The sequence below is a fragment of the Neoarius graeffei genome, chromosome 8 (assembly GCF_027579695.1).
Source record: "Neoarius graeffei isolate fNeoGra1 chromosome 8, fNeoGra1.pri, whole genome shotgun sequence".
Taxonomy (NCBI): domain Eukaryota; kingdom Metazoa; phylum Chordata; class Actinopteri; order Siluriformes; family Ariidae; genus Neoarius; species Neoarius graeffei.
Genome location: NC_083576.1, coordinates 93,085,437 through 93,099,793, shown reverse-complemented (window position 1 = coordinate 93,099,793; position 14,357 = coordinate 93,085,437). Strand labels below are relative to the sequence as shown.

The 14,357-nt window shown below is 41.1% G+C and overlaps 1 protein-coding gene across 2 annotated transcripts in view; it reads right to left on the bottom strand.

Moving 5' to 3' along the window:
• Nucleotides 1-12,416, bottom strand: part of sv2bb (synaptic vesicle glycoprotein 2Bb) — a 68,791-nt gene extending 56,375 nt beyond the window's left edge. For both annotated transcript variants that reach the window (XM_060928499.1, XM_060928500.1), the window contains exon 1: nucleotides 12,271-12,416. Coding sequence is in view for 1 of the 2 variants with exons in the window: in XM_060928500.1 (XP_060784483.1) it covers nucleotides 12,271-12,277 (7 nt within the window). In the remaining variant the exon portion in view is untranslated. The remainder of the gene's footprint in view (nucleotides 1-12,270) is intronic.
• Nucleotides 12,417-14,357: the final 1,941 nt, after the last annotated feature.

Sequence of the window (14,357 nt, the reverse complement as noted above, 5' to 3'; positions counted from 1 at the left end):
TTTTATATAGTTTATTTTTTGTTTGTTTCACTTAAAAAAATGACTTGCACTTGTATTTGCCTCGAATTCCTAACAATGAAAGGAAATTAATGGAGATCATGTGACCAATCAGAGCTTGGCATTCAGACAGCACTGTGATGTAAAGTAAGAAATAAAATATAATATAATTACAGTAATGCTAAACTGTCACTATGGCAACTAAGATTAGCATGCTATGCTGAACAACAATTAGGAAATATGCTAGCATGTGATAATGCTATAACTCATTATTTATGCAGATGATTAGCTCTTTACATCTTCCCTATAAACCTTTTTATCTTGTTTTATTGCTCTTTGTCGTGTGTGTGTGTGTGTGTGTGTGTGTGTGTGTGTGTGATATTCAGAGTTGGCTAATGAATCATAGAATCAGAATCATAGAAATATAAATCATTTTCATTCATTTATTGTGGATATTTCTGCTATAAAGTGCCTTAAATGTATTTATTTTTCATTATTCATTATAATTAACTTAATAAAAGTGAGATACAAATGAATATATGGTTCAGAGCAAAAAAAAAGATATGATTCTCTGATTTTAAGAGTCGACTCAAAAGAGCAGGAAAAGTGATTCGACTCAAGTTCAAGCATGTTCTGGTGTTTATAACTTGCTTAGTCATGTGGACAAGTGTGTGTGTGTGTGTGTGTGTGTGTGGTAATCATTATAAATGAGGTGTAATATTTTATTATTATAAAAGCTGTGCATCGTAAGTCAGTGTTGAGTCTCGGCTGTATAACAAAGTGAAATCTGATAAACGAAAGAACAGAATGACAGAAAATGATGAAATATGAGGGGAGAGAGAGAGAGAGAAAGAGAGAGAGAAAAGTTATTGCAGAAGGGAAATCAGAGATGTGATGTTTTTAGGCCAGCTGCAATTTAATCCTGGTTAATACTGCGGAAATTTTATTCTGTTCACTGACTGCTGAAAGCTTTAGATTAAACTCTCCGTGTGTGTGTGTGTGTGTGTGTGTGTGTGTGTGTGTTACAACAGAGTACTGACCCCTCCTCCATCATTTCGTATTATCACGTCCACCATGACAAGATGACGGTGGCCGATAAACAGAGATGATCAGAGACGGCGTTGTGATTGGATGAGGAAGTGAGTGTCTGCTTCCTGTTTGGTTTGGTTCCAGATTTTCTTTGACATTCTGACATGACATACATTTCAAAAAAATTCCTACTTGTAGTCCTAGTCTCAATTCTTTTTGAATTATTTAATTATTTTTAGTTTTAGTTTTAGGTTTTGATCTGATTGATTGATTGATTGATTGATTGATTTAATTAATTACTCCGGCAGTTTAAATCAATTAATACCAAAACACTTTAGTCAATAAAGATATGTGTTTTAATCTTATATAGCTGCTGCTGTAATCAAAACAACTCTTCTGCTGCTCATCCCAGGACTCTTAATCACTTTGAGTTCACATTGGGTCATATTGAAAGTATGAGGATTGAACGCTGAAACCAGAACGTCAGGGACGTAGTATCTCATCTGGCCTGCCATCAAAACGACCCTGACGACCAAAACATCCAACAGAACTGAAATGGGACGATGTGAGAGAGAGAGGACCAACCTCCACCACAAACTGTTCACAACAGGAACATCAACAAAGGTCTAAATTTTGTTCCCTGAGGGAAGATCGACCCAAAACATCCATCAGAACTGAATTCGCATGATTCAAGGCCAATAATAAACACATAAATACGGCACTTTTCATTACTAATAAAAAAGTTTTTATTATTACACAGAGGGACATCAGAGGAGACGCGTCTTTATCTGGGGAGGGAATATTGAAAAATGTAATGTAAAATAATAGTCTGTGCTATCGTGGATCAAGTGCTGCTGAATAACGAGTGTGGAAGATATTTTGCAAAATTAAAATGGGTGATTATTGTGATCATTAAAACCGGGACTGTTCATGCACTTGACTCAGCAGACCAAGTTATGATTTATTTATTCATCTCATCTCATTATCTCTAGGCGCTTTATCTTGTTCTACAGGGTCGCAGGCGAGCTGGATCCTATCCCAGCTGACTACGGGCGAAAGGCGGGGTTCACCCTGGACAAGTCGCCAGGTCATCACAGGGCTGACACATAGACACAGACAACCATTCACACTCACATTCACACCTACGCTCAATTTAGAGTCACCAGTTAACCTAACCTGCATGTCTTTGGACTGTGGGGGAAACCGGAGCACCCGGAGGAAACCCACGCGGACACGGGGAGAACATGCAAACTCCGCACAGAAAGGCCCTCGCCGGCCCCGGGGCATGAACCCGGACCTTCTTGCTGTGAGGCGACAGCGCTAACCACTACGCCACCGTGCCGCCTAATAATTATATGAATCAAATGCAAACTATATAATCATAGGAATCATTTCTGACATAACTCCACCTTCTGATTTTAGGCCACGCCCCCTGCTTCAGTCTGAATCTGGTGTGGAGTGAGAACAGAAATTTGTATCTGGAACAAATCGCTTGTGTGAAGTAATACTGCAAATGGCAAACAGAATCGTTAAAGCATCCGTCACTTTAATGTAAAATGGGCTGAAATCACGAGGCAATCACACACACACACACACACACACACACACACACACACACACACACACACACTCAGCAAATGGGATGGATAAATAAAAAAGTGAAAGGTCCATTAACCAGAATGGAGACTGTTACTTGGCCAGGCCTCGCTTGTGTATACTGACTGCAATGTACACACACACACACACACACACACACCCTGGTGCCATTTTCTAGCTGTAACTTATTGTTATTGATCCTCGCTGTGCTCATTCCACAGCAGCAGACACATAAAGTTGCAGTCATGATGACTCAGGATCAGCAAGAACACATACGGCTTCTTCCTCCGGGATGTTCCTAGAGGCCGTGGAAAACAATAAAATATCAGAATAGAAATGCTGAATTGATTGAAAATACCAATTCAATCAACATTTACAGGTGATGATTTGACTAGGAATGTTGGCATCGGAATATCGGAATAGTTTACGAGTATAAGAATGCTGGTGTAGGATTGGGACGACACAAGAAATCCTGGACTCTGCTACAAAAGATTTACGTTACGCCCTTCAGACCATCAGTCATCCTGAAGCCATGGAACAGGTTCCAGGGATGAACTGGGATGAATTCCAGGGAACTGGAAAACTGATACACTTGAATAGGAATGCTAACATCTAAATGTCGGAAGAGGAATATTGGAATAAATAATTAAAAAATATTGTTTGGATGGAAAATATTAAAAAAAGGAATCATATTTGAGTAGGAATTCCACTCTTGCTCTGACAGGACAGAAGAACAATAGGAATTGTCTTGTCATGGTGGGAATGTTTTGGAATCAGAATCATGAAATATGGTTGTGGGAAGATCTTTAGAGCCATAAAACCTAAATCAGAAGGAACATCGGACTAGAAACACTGGAACAACAATGACTGAGCAGATTATAATGAAATCAAACTGTTGAAGTAAGTCGGATTACTTGGAACTGCTTGGAATTTTGGAATATTGAATTTGATAGGAGAAATGAAATGGGATTGTGAGGAGAGAAGTGCATTAATAGGAATGTTAGAACAGCAATATTGGAAGAGGGATGGAATAAGAAAAGGAGAGTGGTATCAGTGATCTATATGGGAATGTCAGGACTGGAATGCCAAAATCAGAAAATTCCAAAAGAAAACAGGAATAAAAAAATCATATTTGAAAAAGGGATATTGAAAAAAAAAATCCCACAAAGAAATAGAAATGTTAAAGAGAGAATGGTGGAATTAGGAATGACAAAAAACAGGAAAGAATTAAAAATCCAATTTTTTTTTTTGGGGGGGGAATATACTAGTGTATATACATATATATTAGGAATGATGGCATAATGATTTGGGAACAGGAATTGTTTAAGTAGGAGTTTTGAAACTGTGATGTTCCAATGTTCCAGTAGAGATAGTAAAAAAACAAACAAAAAACCCAGGAATATCTGAACTGGAATGTTCAGACTGGTGGAACAGGAATGTTTAAGGAGGTGTTGATGACAATGGGAATACTGGAACAGGATTGTGGGAAGAATGAGATATGATGAAGAAGGTTAGAACAGTGATGTTGGAATAGGAGGAGGAATTCCAGAGAAAGATTAAATGGGAATGGGATTTTCCACTTCGTCAAACATAATACGCTGCAGTGATGATCCGCACAATTCCAGATTTCACAGCTGGATTATTTCTGGATTATTTTCAGACATGTGCACGTTTTCAGGGTCACAGGGTTCATTAACGCTTTAACTGAGGCCATGAGGAGTAGATCGAGTGCTATTGATTTTTCAGAGGAATTCACGGCGGAGATGTTTCCGTCAGCACGAAGTCGGAGACTCAGATTCCCCTTTACTGGAAAATTCAAGACTGAATTAATTTCTGTTATAGATTTGGGAAAAGTGACCTTGAGTTTGAAAAAAGTGCAACAGGAATAAAATATTTACACAATCACTATTCCTCATATTAATAATCTCAAAATAATTAAATAATATTTAAAAACTATCCAGTAAATTAAAAAACAAATAAACATCAATGAAAAATATTTTTGCTTTTATTTTATAAACCAAATGCTATTAGTGCTGTTTTTGTTTGCTTGCAGAAGATAGACATTAAATTTATTTATTTTTATTTTTTATTGGATGTGATATGTCTTTCCAAAACAATGCTCAGTGTTAATATATATATATATATATATATATATATATATATATATATATATATATATATATATATATTAGTGCTGTCAAGCGATTAAAATATTTAATCGCGATTAATGTCGCGACTGTCATAGTTAACTCGCGATTAATTGCAATTTAATCGCACATTTTTGTCACACGAAAAACCATTGTAATTCTCTTACCAGCATAAAAAAGTGAATGGGCTTGTTTTGTACCAATGTTTTTCTTATTGCAAAGCATAACACGTCTTGACACAGCCACTGCAAAGTGAAACCTAAGCTGAGCACCGGGGCTCTTTGTCCGGAGACTAACAAGAGAACCATGAGTGAAGTGATCTACTGCTTGAGTTAGTCTATCAGAGAGACAGGTTACACAGTGACGGTAGGCTTGACATGCTTGATTATAATATAAAGTACACTATTATATTAACTTTAAGTTGTTCGTTGATAAATATTGCATTGAATCTGATCTTTACTGTTTCAGCTCACTTAACACATTTTGTACTTTTACACTTTCTGCCTGTTGATGCGTCGCGCTGTCCAATCAGAGGCGGCCAAATTTGCATATTACAGGAAGGATTTCTGGGATAGCATTGAGTTTACAGTTCAGAGGGATCTGGCTTCTTTAGACGCTGTCTTCTTAAAACTGAATAAATATTTAAAAAGAGCCAAATGAGCCAGTCTTTTGAACGGCTCTTTTCAAAGAACGGATCACAAAGATGCGGATCCCATCAAAGAGCCATAAATCCCATCTCTACTAGCACGCCCTGCCCGCGCTGGTTCTTTGAGGGAGGAGGGCAGAGGACTCTGGCTGTGTGGGGCGTGGCTAGCTGCTATTGTTTTTCTAAGCAAAGTCTCTGTTCCAAGTTCCTGGCAGTTTCAAAAGCTTATGAAAAACCTACATCATGTCACAGAGCGTTAATCTCGCGATAAAAAAATTATCGCCGTTAAAATTGAGTCAAGTTAACGCGTTAATAACGTGACATTTTTGACAGCACTTATATATATATATATATATATATATATATATATATATATATATATATATATATATATATATATATATATTCAAGTTTATTTGTATCGCACTTTTAAAAATAAACATTCTCGCAAAGCAGCTTTACAGAATTTGAACAACTTAAAATATGAGCTAATTTTATCCCTCATCTATCCCCAATGATGAAGGCTGTGGCGACGGTGGCAAGGAAAAACTCCCTCAGACGACACGAGGAAGAAACCTGGGAGGGGGGAGCACAGGTTGTTAGGTATGCCCAGTGTCACCTGAATAAGTAGGAGCAGTATACATATTGCACCGAGTACAAGCAGGGACTCCGGCAACTAACTATGACAGCATAACTAAAAGGAGAGAGCCAGAAGGTAACACAGGCATGAAGGAGCCCCGGGACATAAAACAGCAGCCACTACACCGTCAACAAACTCGAGTGAGCAAGCGAGTGGGGACTGACAGCATCCATACATCCCAGTTTACCAAAACACTCTGTCTGAGGACCCTCCAGATCTACTCCTTTACCTCATGTGCAATTTTTCCGAGCCTCTCAATAAGGCAATTTTTCTATACTTTTTCACGGTAGATAATGCAAATAGCCCTCTGTATTTAATCCTTCATTTGTCTAATTTTTATTTCAGTTTTATTTGTTATCTGTTTGACATTTTCTTGCTACTGTAACGCGTGAATTTCCCCGATGTGGGATGAATAAAGTGAATCTAATCTAATCTAAACACCATTAACACAAGGCTTGACTAAACAGATCTGTTTTCAGCCAAGACTTAAACACTGAGACTGTGTCTGATTCCCGAACATTACTTGGAAGGCTGTTCCATAACTGTGGGGCTTTGTAAGAAAAGGCTCCGCCCCCTGATGTAGCCTTCACTATACGAGGTACCAGCAGATAGCCTGCACCTTTTGATCTAAGTAGGTGTGGCAGGTCATAGAGGAGCAGAAGTTCACTCAGGTACTGTGGTGCGAGACCATTCAGTGCTTTAAAGGTCAATAGTAGTATTTTATAATCAATACGAAATTTGATTGGGAGCCAATGCAGTGTGGATAAGACAGGGGTGATGGGGTCATATTTTCTAGTTCTAGTAAGGACTCTTGCTGCTGCATTTTGAACTAACTGGAGCTTGTTTATGCTCTTATTGGAACATCCAGACAGTAAGGCATTACAATAATCCAACCTGGAGGGAACGAAAGCATGAACTAGTTTTTCCGCGTCATGTAGTGACATTAAATTTCTTATCTTAGCAATATTTCTGAGATGAAAGAAAGCTATCCGGGTGATGTTATCAATGTGAGTTTTGAATGAAAGACTGGGGTCAATAATCACTCCGAGGTCTTTTACTGCTGCACGTGAAGAAACAGAAAGGCCATCCAGAGAAAACTTACTTCTAGCTGCATGTGGTCCGAGTACAAGTACTTCAGTCTTGTCAGAGTGAAGCAGAAGGAAGTTAATAAGCATCCAGTGTCTAATGTCCTTCACACATTCCTCAATTCTATTAAGCTGGTGTCTCTCATCAGGTTTTGCAGAAACATACAACTGTGTGTCGCCCTATAATCACTCAGAATATGAACAGCATGCGATAGCATTCTTCAGATAGAGGGAGAGGTTCATCAGAGCCGGAGTTGGTTCAGTCACAGTCAGCACTGGTTCATTTGGAGCCGGAGTTCGTTCAGTCAGACCCTGGTGTTGGCTCAGTCGGAGCCGGAGTTGGTTCAGTCAGAGTCGGAGTTGGTTCAGTCGAAGACTGTAGTTGGTTCAGTCGGAGCATGGAATTGGTTCAGTCGGCGCCTGGAGTTGGTTCAGTCGGAGCCGGCGCTGGTTCAGTCGGAGCCGGCGCTGGTTCAGTCGGAGCCGGAATTGGTTTAGTTGGCGCCTGGAGTTGGTTCAGTCAGAGCCAGAGTTGGTTCAGTCGGAGCCAGTGCTGGTTCAGTCGGAGCCTGGAGTTGGTTCAGTTGAAGCCAGAGTTGGTTCAGTGGGAGCCTGGTGTTGGCTCAGTCAGTGCCAAAGTTGGTTCAGTCAGAGCCAGTGCTGGTTCAGTCAGAGCCTGGAGTTGATTCAGTCGGAGCCAGCACTGGTTCAGTCGGAGCCGGAATTGGTTCAGTCGGAGCCGGAATTGGTTCAGTTGGAGTCTGGAGTTGGTTCAGTCACAGCCAGAGTTGGTTCAGTCAGAGCTGGAGTTGGTTCAGTCGGAGCCAGCGCTGGTTCAGTCGGAGCCTGGCATTGGTTCAGTTGGAGCCGGCGCTGGTTCAGTCGGAGCTGGAGTTGGTTTAGTCGGAGCCTGGAGTTGGTTCAGTTGGAGCCGGCGCTGGTTCAGTCAGAGCCGGAGTTGGTTCAGTTGGAGCCGGCGCTGGTTCATTCGGAGCCTGGAGTTGGTTCAGTCGGAGCCTGGAGTTGGTTCAGTCATAGCCGGAATTGGTTTAGTTGGCGCCTGGCACTGGTTCAGTCGGAGCCGGCGCTTGTTCAATCGGAGCCGGCACTGGTTCAGTCAGAGCCAGAGTTGGTTCAGTCGGAGCCTGGTTTTGGCTCAGTTGGAGCTGGAGTTGGCTCAGTCAGAGCCTGGAGTTGGTTCAGTCGGAGCCAGCGCTAGTTCAGTCGGAGCCAGATTTGGTTCAGTTGGAGCCGGAGTTGGTTCAGTCGGAGCCTAGTGTTGGCTCAGTCAGAGCGTAGCTTCTCTTACGGCAGTGTGGTAAAAACGTCTATTCTGAGCAACCCTAGTTGCCTTTTCCATAGACCCAAAAACCTTTTTCATAGTTCTATCCCATCTACATCTTGGCCTTCCTCTGCTACACTTCCCCGGAATGTATGCCTCAAGAACTCGCTTCTCCATCCCATCATGCCTCACTATGTGACCAAAGTATTTCAGCTTCTGTCTCCAAACATATTGTAGCAGCCAGTCACTGGTTACTTGTAGCTCCTTCCTGATGTCTTCATTTGTGCACCTTTCCACCCAGGGGACTCTCAAAATCCTGCGGTAGCATTTGTTTTCAAAAGATGTGATTCTTTGCTCATCTGTCTTCCGAAGGACCCAAGCCTCACAAGCATAAGTTGCTATTGGGAAAATGCAGGCTCTGAGAACTCTGAGCTTTATCTCCTTATCCTGTCCTGTCCATAACTTCTTCATCCCATTCAAGGCTTTCAAACCCATGACCAGTCTCCTCTTGATTTCCTTGCTGACATCACCATCATTCTGGATTCTTGCACCAAGATATTTGAAATTATCAACTTCCTCTAATATTGATCCATCAACACTAACACTTTCATCATTCCTGTCATCCTTACTGGCCACTGCCATAATATCTGGATGTTCCAATAAGTGCAAAAACAAGCTCCAGTTAGTTCAAAATGCAGCAGCAAGAGTCCTTACTAGAACTAGAAAATATGACCCCATCACCCCTGTCTTATCCACACTGCATTGGCTCCCAATCAAATTTCGTATTGATTATAAAATACTACTATTGACCTTTAAAGCACTGAATGGTCTCGCACCACAGTACCTGAGTGAACTTCTGCTCCTCTATGACCCGCCACGCCTACTTAGATCAAAAGGTGCAGGCTATCTGCTGGTACCTTGTATAGTGAAGGCTACATCAGGGGGCGAAGCCTTTTCTTACAAAGCCCCACAGTTATGGAACAGCCTTCCAAGTAATGTTCAGGAATCAGACACAGTCTCAGCGTTTAAGTCTCAGCTGAAAACACATCTGTTTAGTCAAGCCTTGTGTTAATGGTGTTTATGAGGTAAAGGAGTAGATCTGGAGGATCCTCAGACAGAGTGTTTTGGTAAACTGGGATGTATGGATGCTGTCAGTCCCCACTCGCTTGCTCACTCGAGTTTGTTGACGGTGTAGTGGCTGGCTGCTTTATGTCCCAGGGCTCCCTCATGCCTGTGTTACCTTCTGGCTCTCCCCTTTTAGTGATGCTGTCATAGTTAGTTGCCGGAGTCCCTGCTTGTACTCAGTGCAATATGTATACTGTTCCTACTTATTCAGGTGACATTGGGCATAGCTAACCACCTGTGTTCCCCCCTCCCAAATCTGTCCCTCTGAGTTACATGTCAATCCTGGGATCGAGATGCTGAACCTCTTCTGCTCCTCGGACCTGCCTGATCCATCCTGGTGCCCTGTGTCTGGCTGGAGTCTCATCACATCGCTCCTGTGGAGGACGGCCCCATGTGGACAGTCGAAAGTTACACCTGGAAGACGCTCTGGACTCTTACAGTAATGCTTTTATGGCTGAGGACTACAGTTGGCTTGCTAACTTTAGGACTGCCATTGTCATGAACAGTTTTGCACTCAAGTTTCCATCAATGAAGAGTTTATAACATCAACAAAACTGACCTTTATGTTAAAACTGTTAATATTATAGTCATGTTGTCTGTTGTTGTCCAGGTGAAGATGGGTTCCTTTTTGGGTCTGGTTCCTCTCGAGGTTTCTTCCTCGTGTCGTCTGAGGGAGTTTTTCTTTGTCACCGTTGCCATGGGCTTGCTCATTGGGGATAGATTAGGGATAAAATTGGCTCATGTCTTGGATCATTCAGATTCTGTAAAGCTGCTTTGGGACAATGTCTATTGTTAAAAGCGCTACACAAATAAACTTGACTTGACTTGACATTTATTGTATGAAACTAGAGGTTTAACACGATGACACAATCTGTATCTGTATTTGGGTTTAAACCTGAACTGGGCATGGCTTAAACCAGAAGTGTTAATGCTGAGGTTAATGTTTGTCTTGTGAGCTTCATATCTGACCAACACGAGAGTAAAAACATCCCATTCACTTTTTTTTTTTGATTGCGTACCACTAGGTCCCAGTCTGAGTGCACTGTCAGAAATATGGGTACAGTACGAGTCCATTTCTGTACTCCATGGTACAATCTATACTAATGTAACCCCCCACCCCCACCCCCGGGCTCATGATTAGACCTTGGTGTAACTGTGTATACCTTTTTAGGGCCACAAAGGTATTTATGTTCTCGAGGGTACAAATAAGTACCTTAGACAGCACTGCCCCAGCGATGAACCACTGTAGCCCTAAAGAGACAATATTATACTTTATTTTCTGAGAGTGTGCTCATCTCTATTCTTCTCACAGCTTTTAAAAATAAAACAGAAGCAAAAAACAAATAGTTCTCTTCTTCGTCTTTTCAATGGCTGGAAACTGGACGAGTGAACAGGAAGACGTTTGGAATTTGTTCTCATTTTAAAATAGCTGATCTTTTCTGTAAACAAAAACAGGATTTATTTATTTATTTGTTTGTTTATTTATTTCAAATCGAGCTAAACATCACAGCGATGAAAATGTTACACTGTGCAAATAACTGAAAGTGAATCTGAAATTTTTAAATCGTTCATAAAACTCGGATTCTTTCTTCTCAAACACAGAAAATCCAACATTAATCAGGACGAATCTGTCATCATTGTGTTTGACCAATCAGTGATCTGCACTGTTTCTAGCCCCGCTCACATGCAAAAAAAAGTGAGCCAAACTGAGTACAGGTTCCTGAACACAGCTTTGGATATCTCTTTAAAATACCGTGACACTTTACATCATACACCATCTGTGCGAACAAAGCATTTTATCCCACAGTGCTGCTGCAGTCTGAGGTCTGAGTTCTGCACTCTGATTGGTCAGAGGGTGGTGATTAATTCTCTAAAACAACAGCTCTGACAGTAGTGCAACTGCACATCACAGGTTTATTTATAATTAATGCATGGTTTCTACAATAACAGCTTATTCACAGGGGCGTGTCCAGCGGATGCTCCGCTGATAATAAACAGATTAAATAAATAATAGTTGATGTGGTGAAGTTTTCTGTCAGGAGATGTTTGTTTTTATTGTTTGTGGAAGGAGTCTCCAGTGTGAGCGGTGTGGTTTTTTTTTGTCTTATTAACTTCAAGAGAGAGAAAAGAGAGACTCTGGTGAAGGAACGATGGTTTATAGCTGCTGTAACATCAATGAGAACATCATCATCATCATCATCATCATCATCATCATCATCAACAACATCAACCCACATCATTAACAGAATCAAAATCAGGATTTCATTCAGAGTCACAATCTGAACTGAATCAAATAAAATAAAATAAAATTTGAAATCTGATGATACCGTAGTCTCACACACACACACGGCTCAGTGGAAAGCATGTATTATCCAGTACAACAAAACCTATTGCAGTGTAACCAGAGGAACCTCATTGATTATTTCTAAAAATAAAAATGTTTAGCACCGGAGTAGAAATAGGAGCTGCATCATATTTTTAAATAAAGTTCATCATATAAAAATAATATTTAAACTGTATTCTTCTTCTTTCAGAAATTCCCCATCAGCACTTCAGTGAGCTGCGGTTTGTCTTTAATATTTCATAAACTTTGCATTAGCAGGACTGATTCCTGCTGTACAGCAGCGCTCTCACGCACCAGCCAAGCTCCATCACTCCCTCACCACTGAACACCACTCACACTCAAACACACACACATCTACAATTCAGCAACTTTTTCTTACCGTACATTACGCTCACTGAGAACTCAAGTCTAAAAGATTTCCTGAAATAGCTCCTGGGAGATGCGGAAATATCCGTGTATGTGGATCTGATTTCACTCACACACACACATCATCGTACACACATCACACACGGTGCAGGACTCATCTCAAACAGAACAGGAGGATGAGAACTCTCTCTCTCTCTCTCTCTCTCTCTCTCACTCACACACTCACACAGTGGTAATGTGCATCCCTCCATCCCCACTCAGCTCTCCCCCATCCCTGCCAAACCCTGAGAGAGGGAGTGGCTGTGTGTGTGTGTGTGTGTGTGTGTGTGTGTGTGTGTGTGTGTGTGTGTGTGTGTGTGTGAGAGAGAGAGAGAGATGATGGATGACAGATGGGCAATGCGGGTAGGGGACAGTGGGAGGAGTCTGTATGTGTGTTAACAATATTGCCCATGAAAAAGAAAAGAATCTATCTATCCATCTACAAAGCACTACAAAAAGCAGCTTTATTTGAAAAAAGTAATCCTTTTATTCACTGAGTATAACATTAGGGGTACCATTATTTAGTCATTGTGTGCGTGTGTGTGTTTATACCTGCCTGAGGACAAGCTAATTGTATTCTCATTAACAATGTGTTCTCGACAGAAAACCACCTGATGTGGTGCCTTTTATATTCATAATATAGTTATTAATGTAAATATACTGGCTGATCATGAGGGTTATTACACGTGTTATTACATGTGCTATTACAGGGGTACTAGGGTTGATATTAGGGTTATTACAGGTGTTATTAGGGTTGACATGGGTGTTATTACAGGTGTTATTACAGGTGTTATTACGGTCTCTACTGGGATTTCAACGTTCATATTTATATTAAATGATTATAGTGCTGTATAATGGAGTGTGGCGGTGTGTGACAGTGAGACAGATGATTACAGGAGTGTGTCTTGTGTAGTGTGTAATCACACCCCGAGCGCCGCAGTGTTCTCATGCATTATGGGTTTTCACCGAAATGTGAGAAATGTGTTCACTTAGTATTCACACACTGCAGTGTGTGTGTGTGTGTGTGTGTGTGTGAGAGAGAGTCTGTACTGAACCCCTCCCCCCGCACCATGGAACTGAATGGTCTGATCGAGGGTTAGACCATTATTATATACCATGTGTTATACTCTCTAATCCCAAACACTATCTATCTATCTATCTATCTATCTATCTATCTATCTATCTATCTATCTATCTATCTATCTATCTATCTGTCTGTCTGTCTGTCTGTCTGTCTGCTTGCCTGTCTGTCTATCTTTCTGTCTTCATCTGCCTATCCATCCATCCGTCTGTCTACCTATCTATCCATCCATCTGATCACCTTTTCATCCATCCAACCACCCACCTGTCTGTCTGTCCATCTATTCATCCACCTCTCAATCCATCTATAAAGACATTTTATTGGAGTCTGATTCATCACACTGACTGAGAGCTTCATATGAGAGAAGAGATCAGAGTCTGATTTGTTGCAGTAAAAGTGCACGTCCTGCTCTGCACTGGCATTGTGTGTTTGGAGACTGATGGAGGAGAAACGCTGCAGAAGCATCTCGAGGAGGTTTTGGATCGATTCATGATAATGAAAATGTTGCAGTGATGCTGCACAAATCAGAGACTCTGAGAGAAGAATAAACGAGTCTTTCTCAGGAAGTGCTTCTTCGACACGGCGAAGTTAAAAATACAGCTGGAGCTTAAAACACTCTCTGGCACACAGCACGGATGAGTACCGTATTTTGTGGACTATGAGTCACTCCAGACTACCAGTGACGAGGCACTGTGATGTTTTTCTGTAGTGGAAGTGAAAGGAAAATTTATGAGTAATATTTACAAAGTTTGATTTTAGTAAATTGTATGTATTTAATCTAAAACTCAACAAACTGACTGTGTTCAGAGAGACGAGGCTGAAGAGTGATGAGCTTTTCCTTCATCTTCCTCACTGTCCTGAGACGGAACTGAGTTTCACCGCTCAGAGCTGACACTCTGTCACGGCTGCTTTCAGACTACTTCAGGATATCTGTGGGCCAAGTTCAGGAGTTGTTAGAGATACCAGCTCCTACTGAAAAA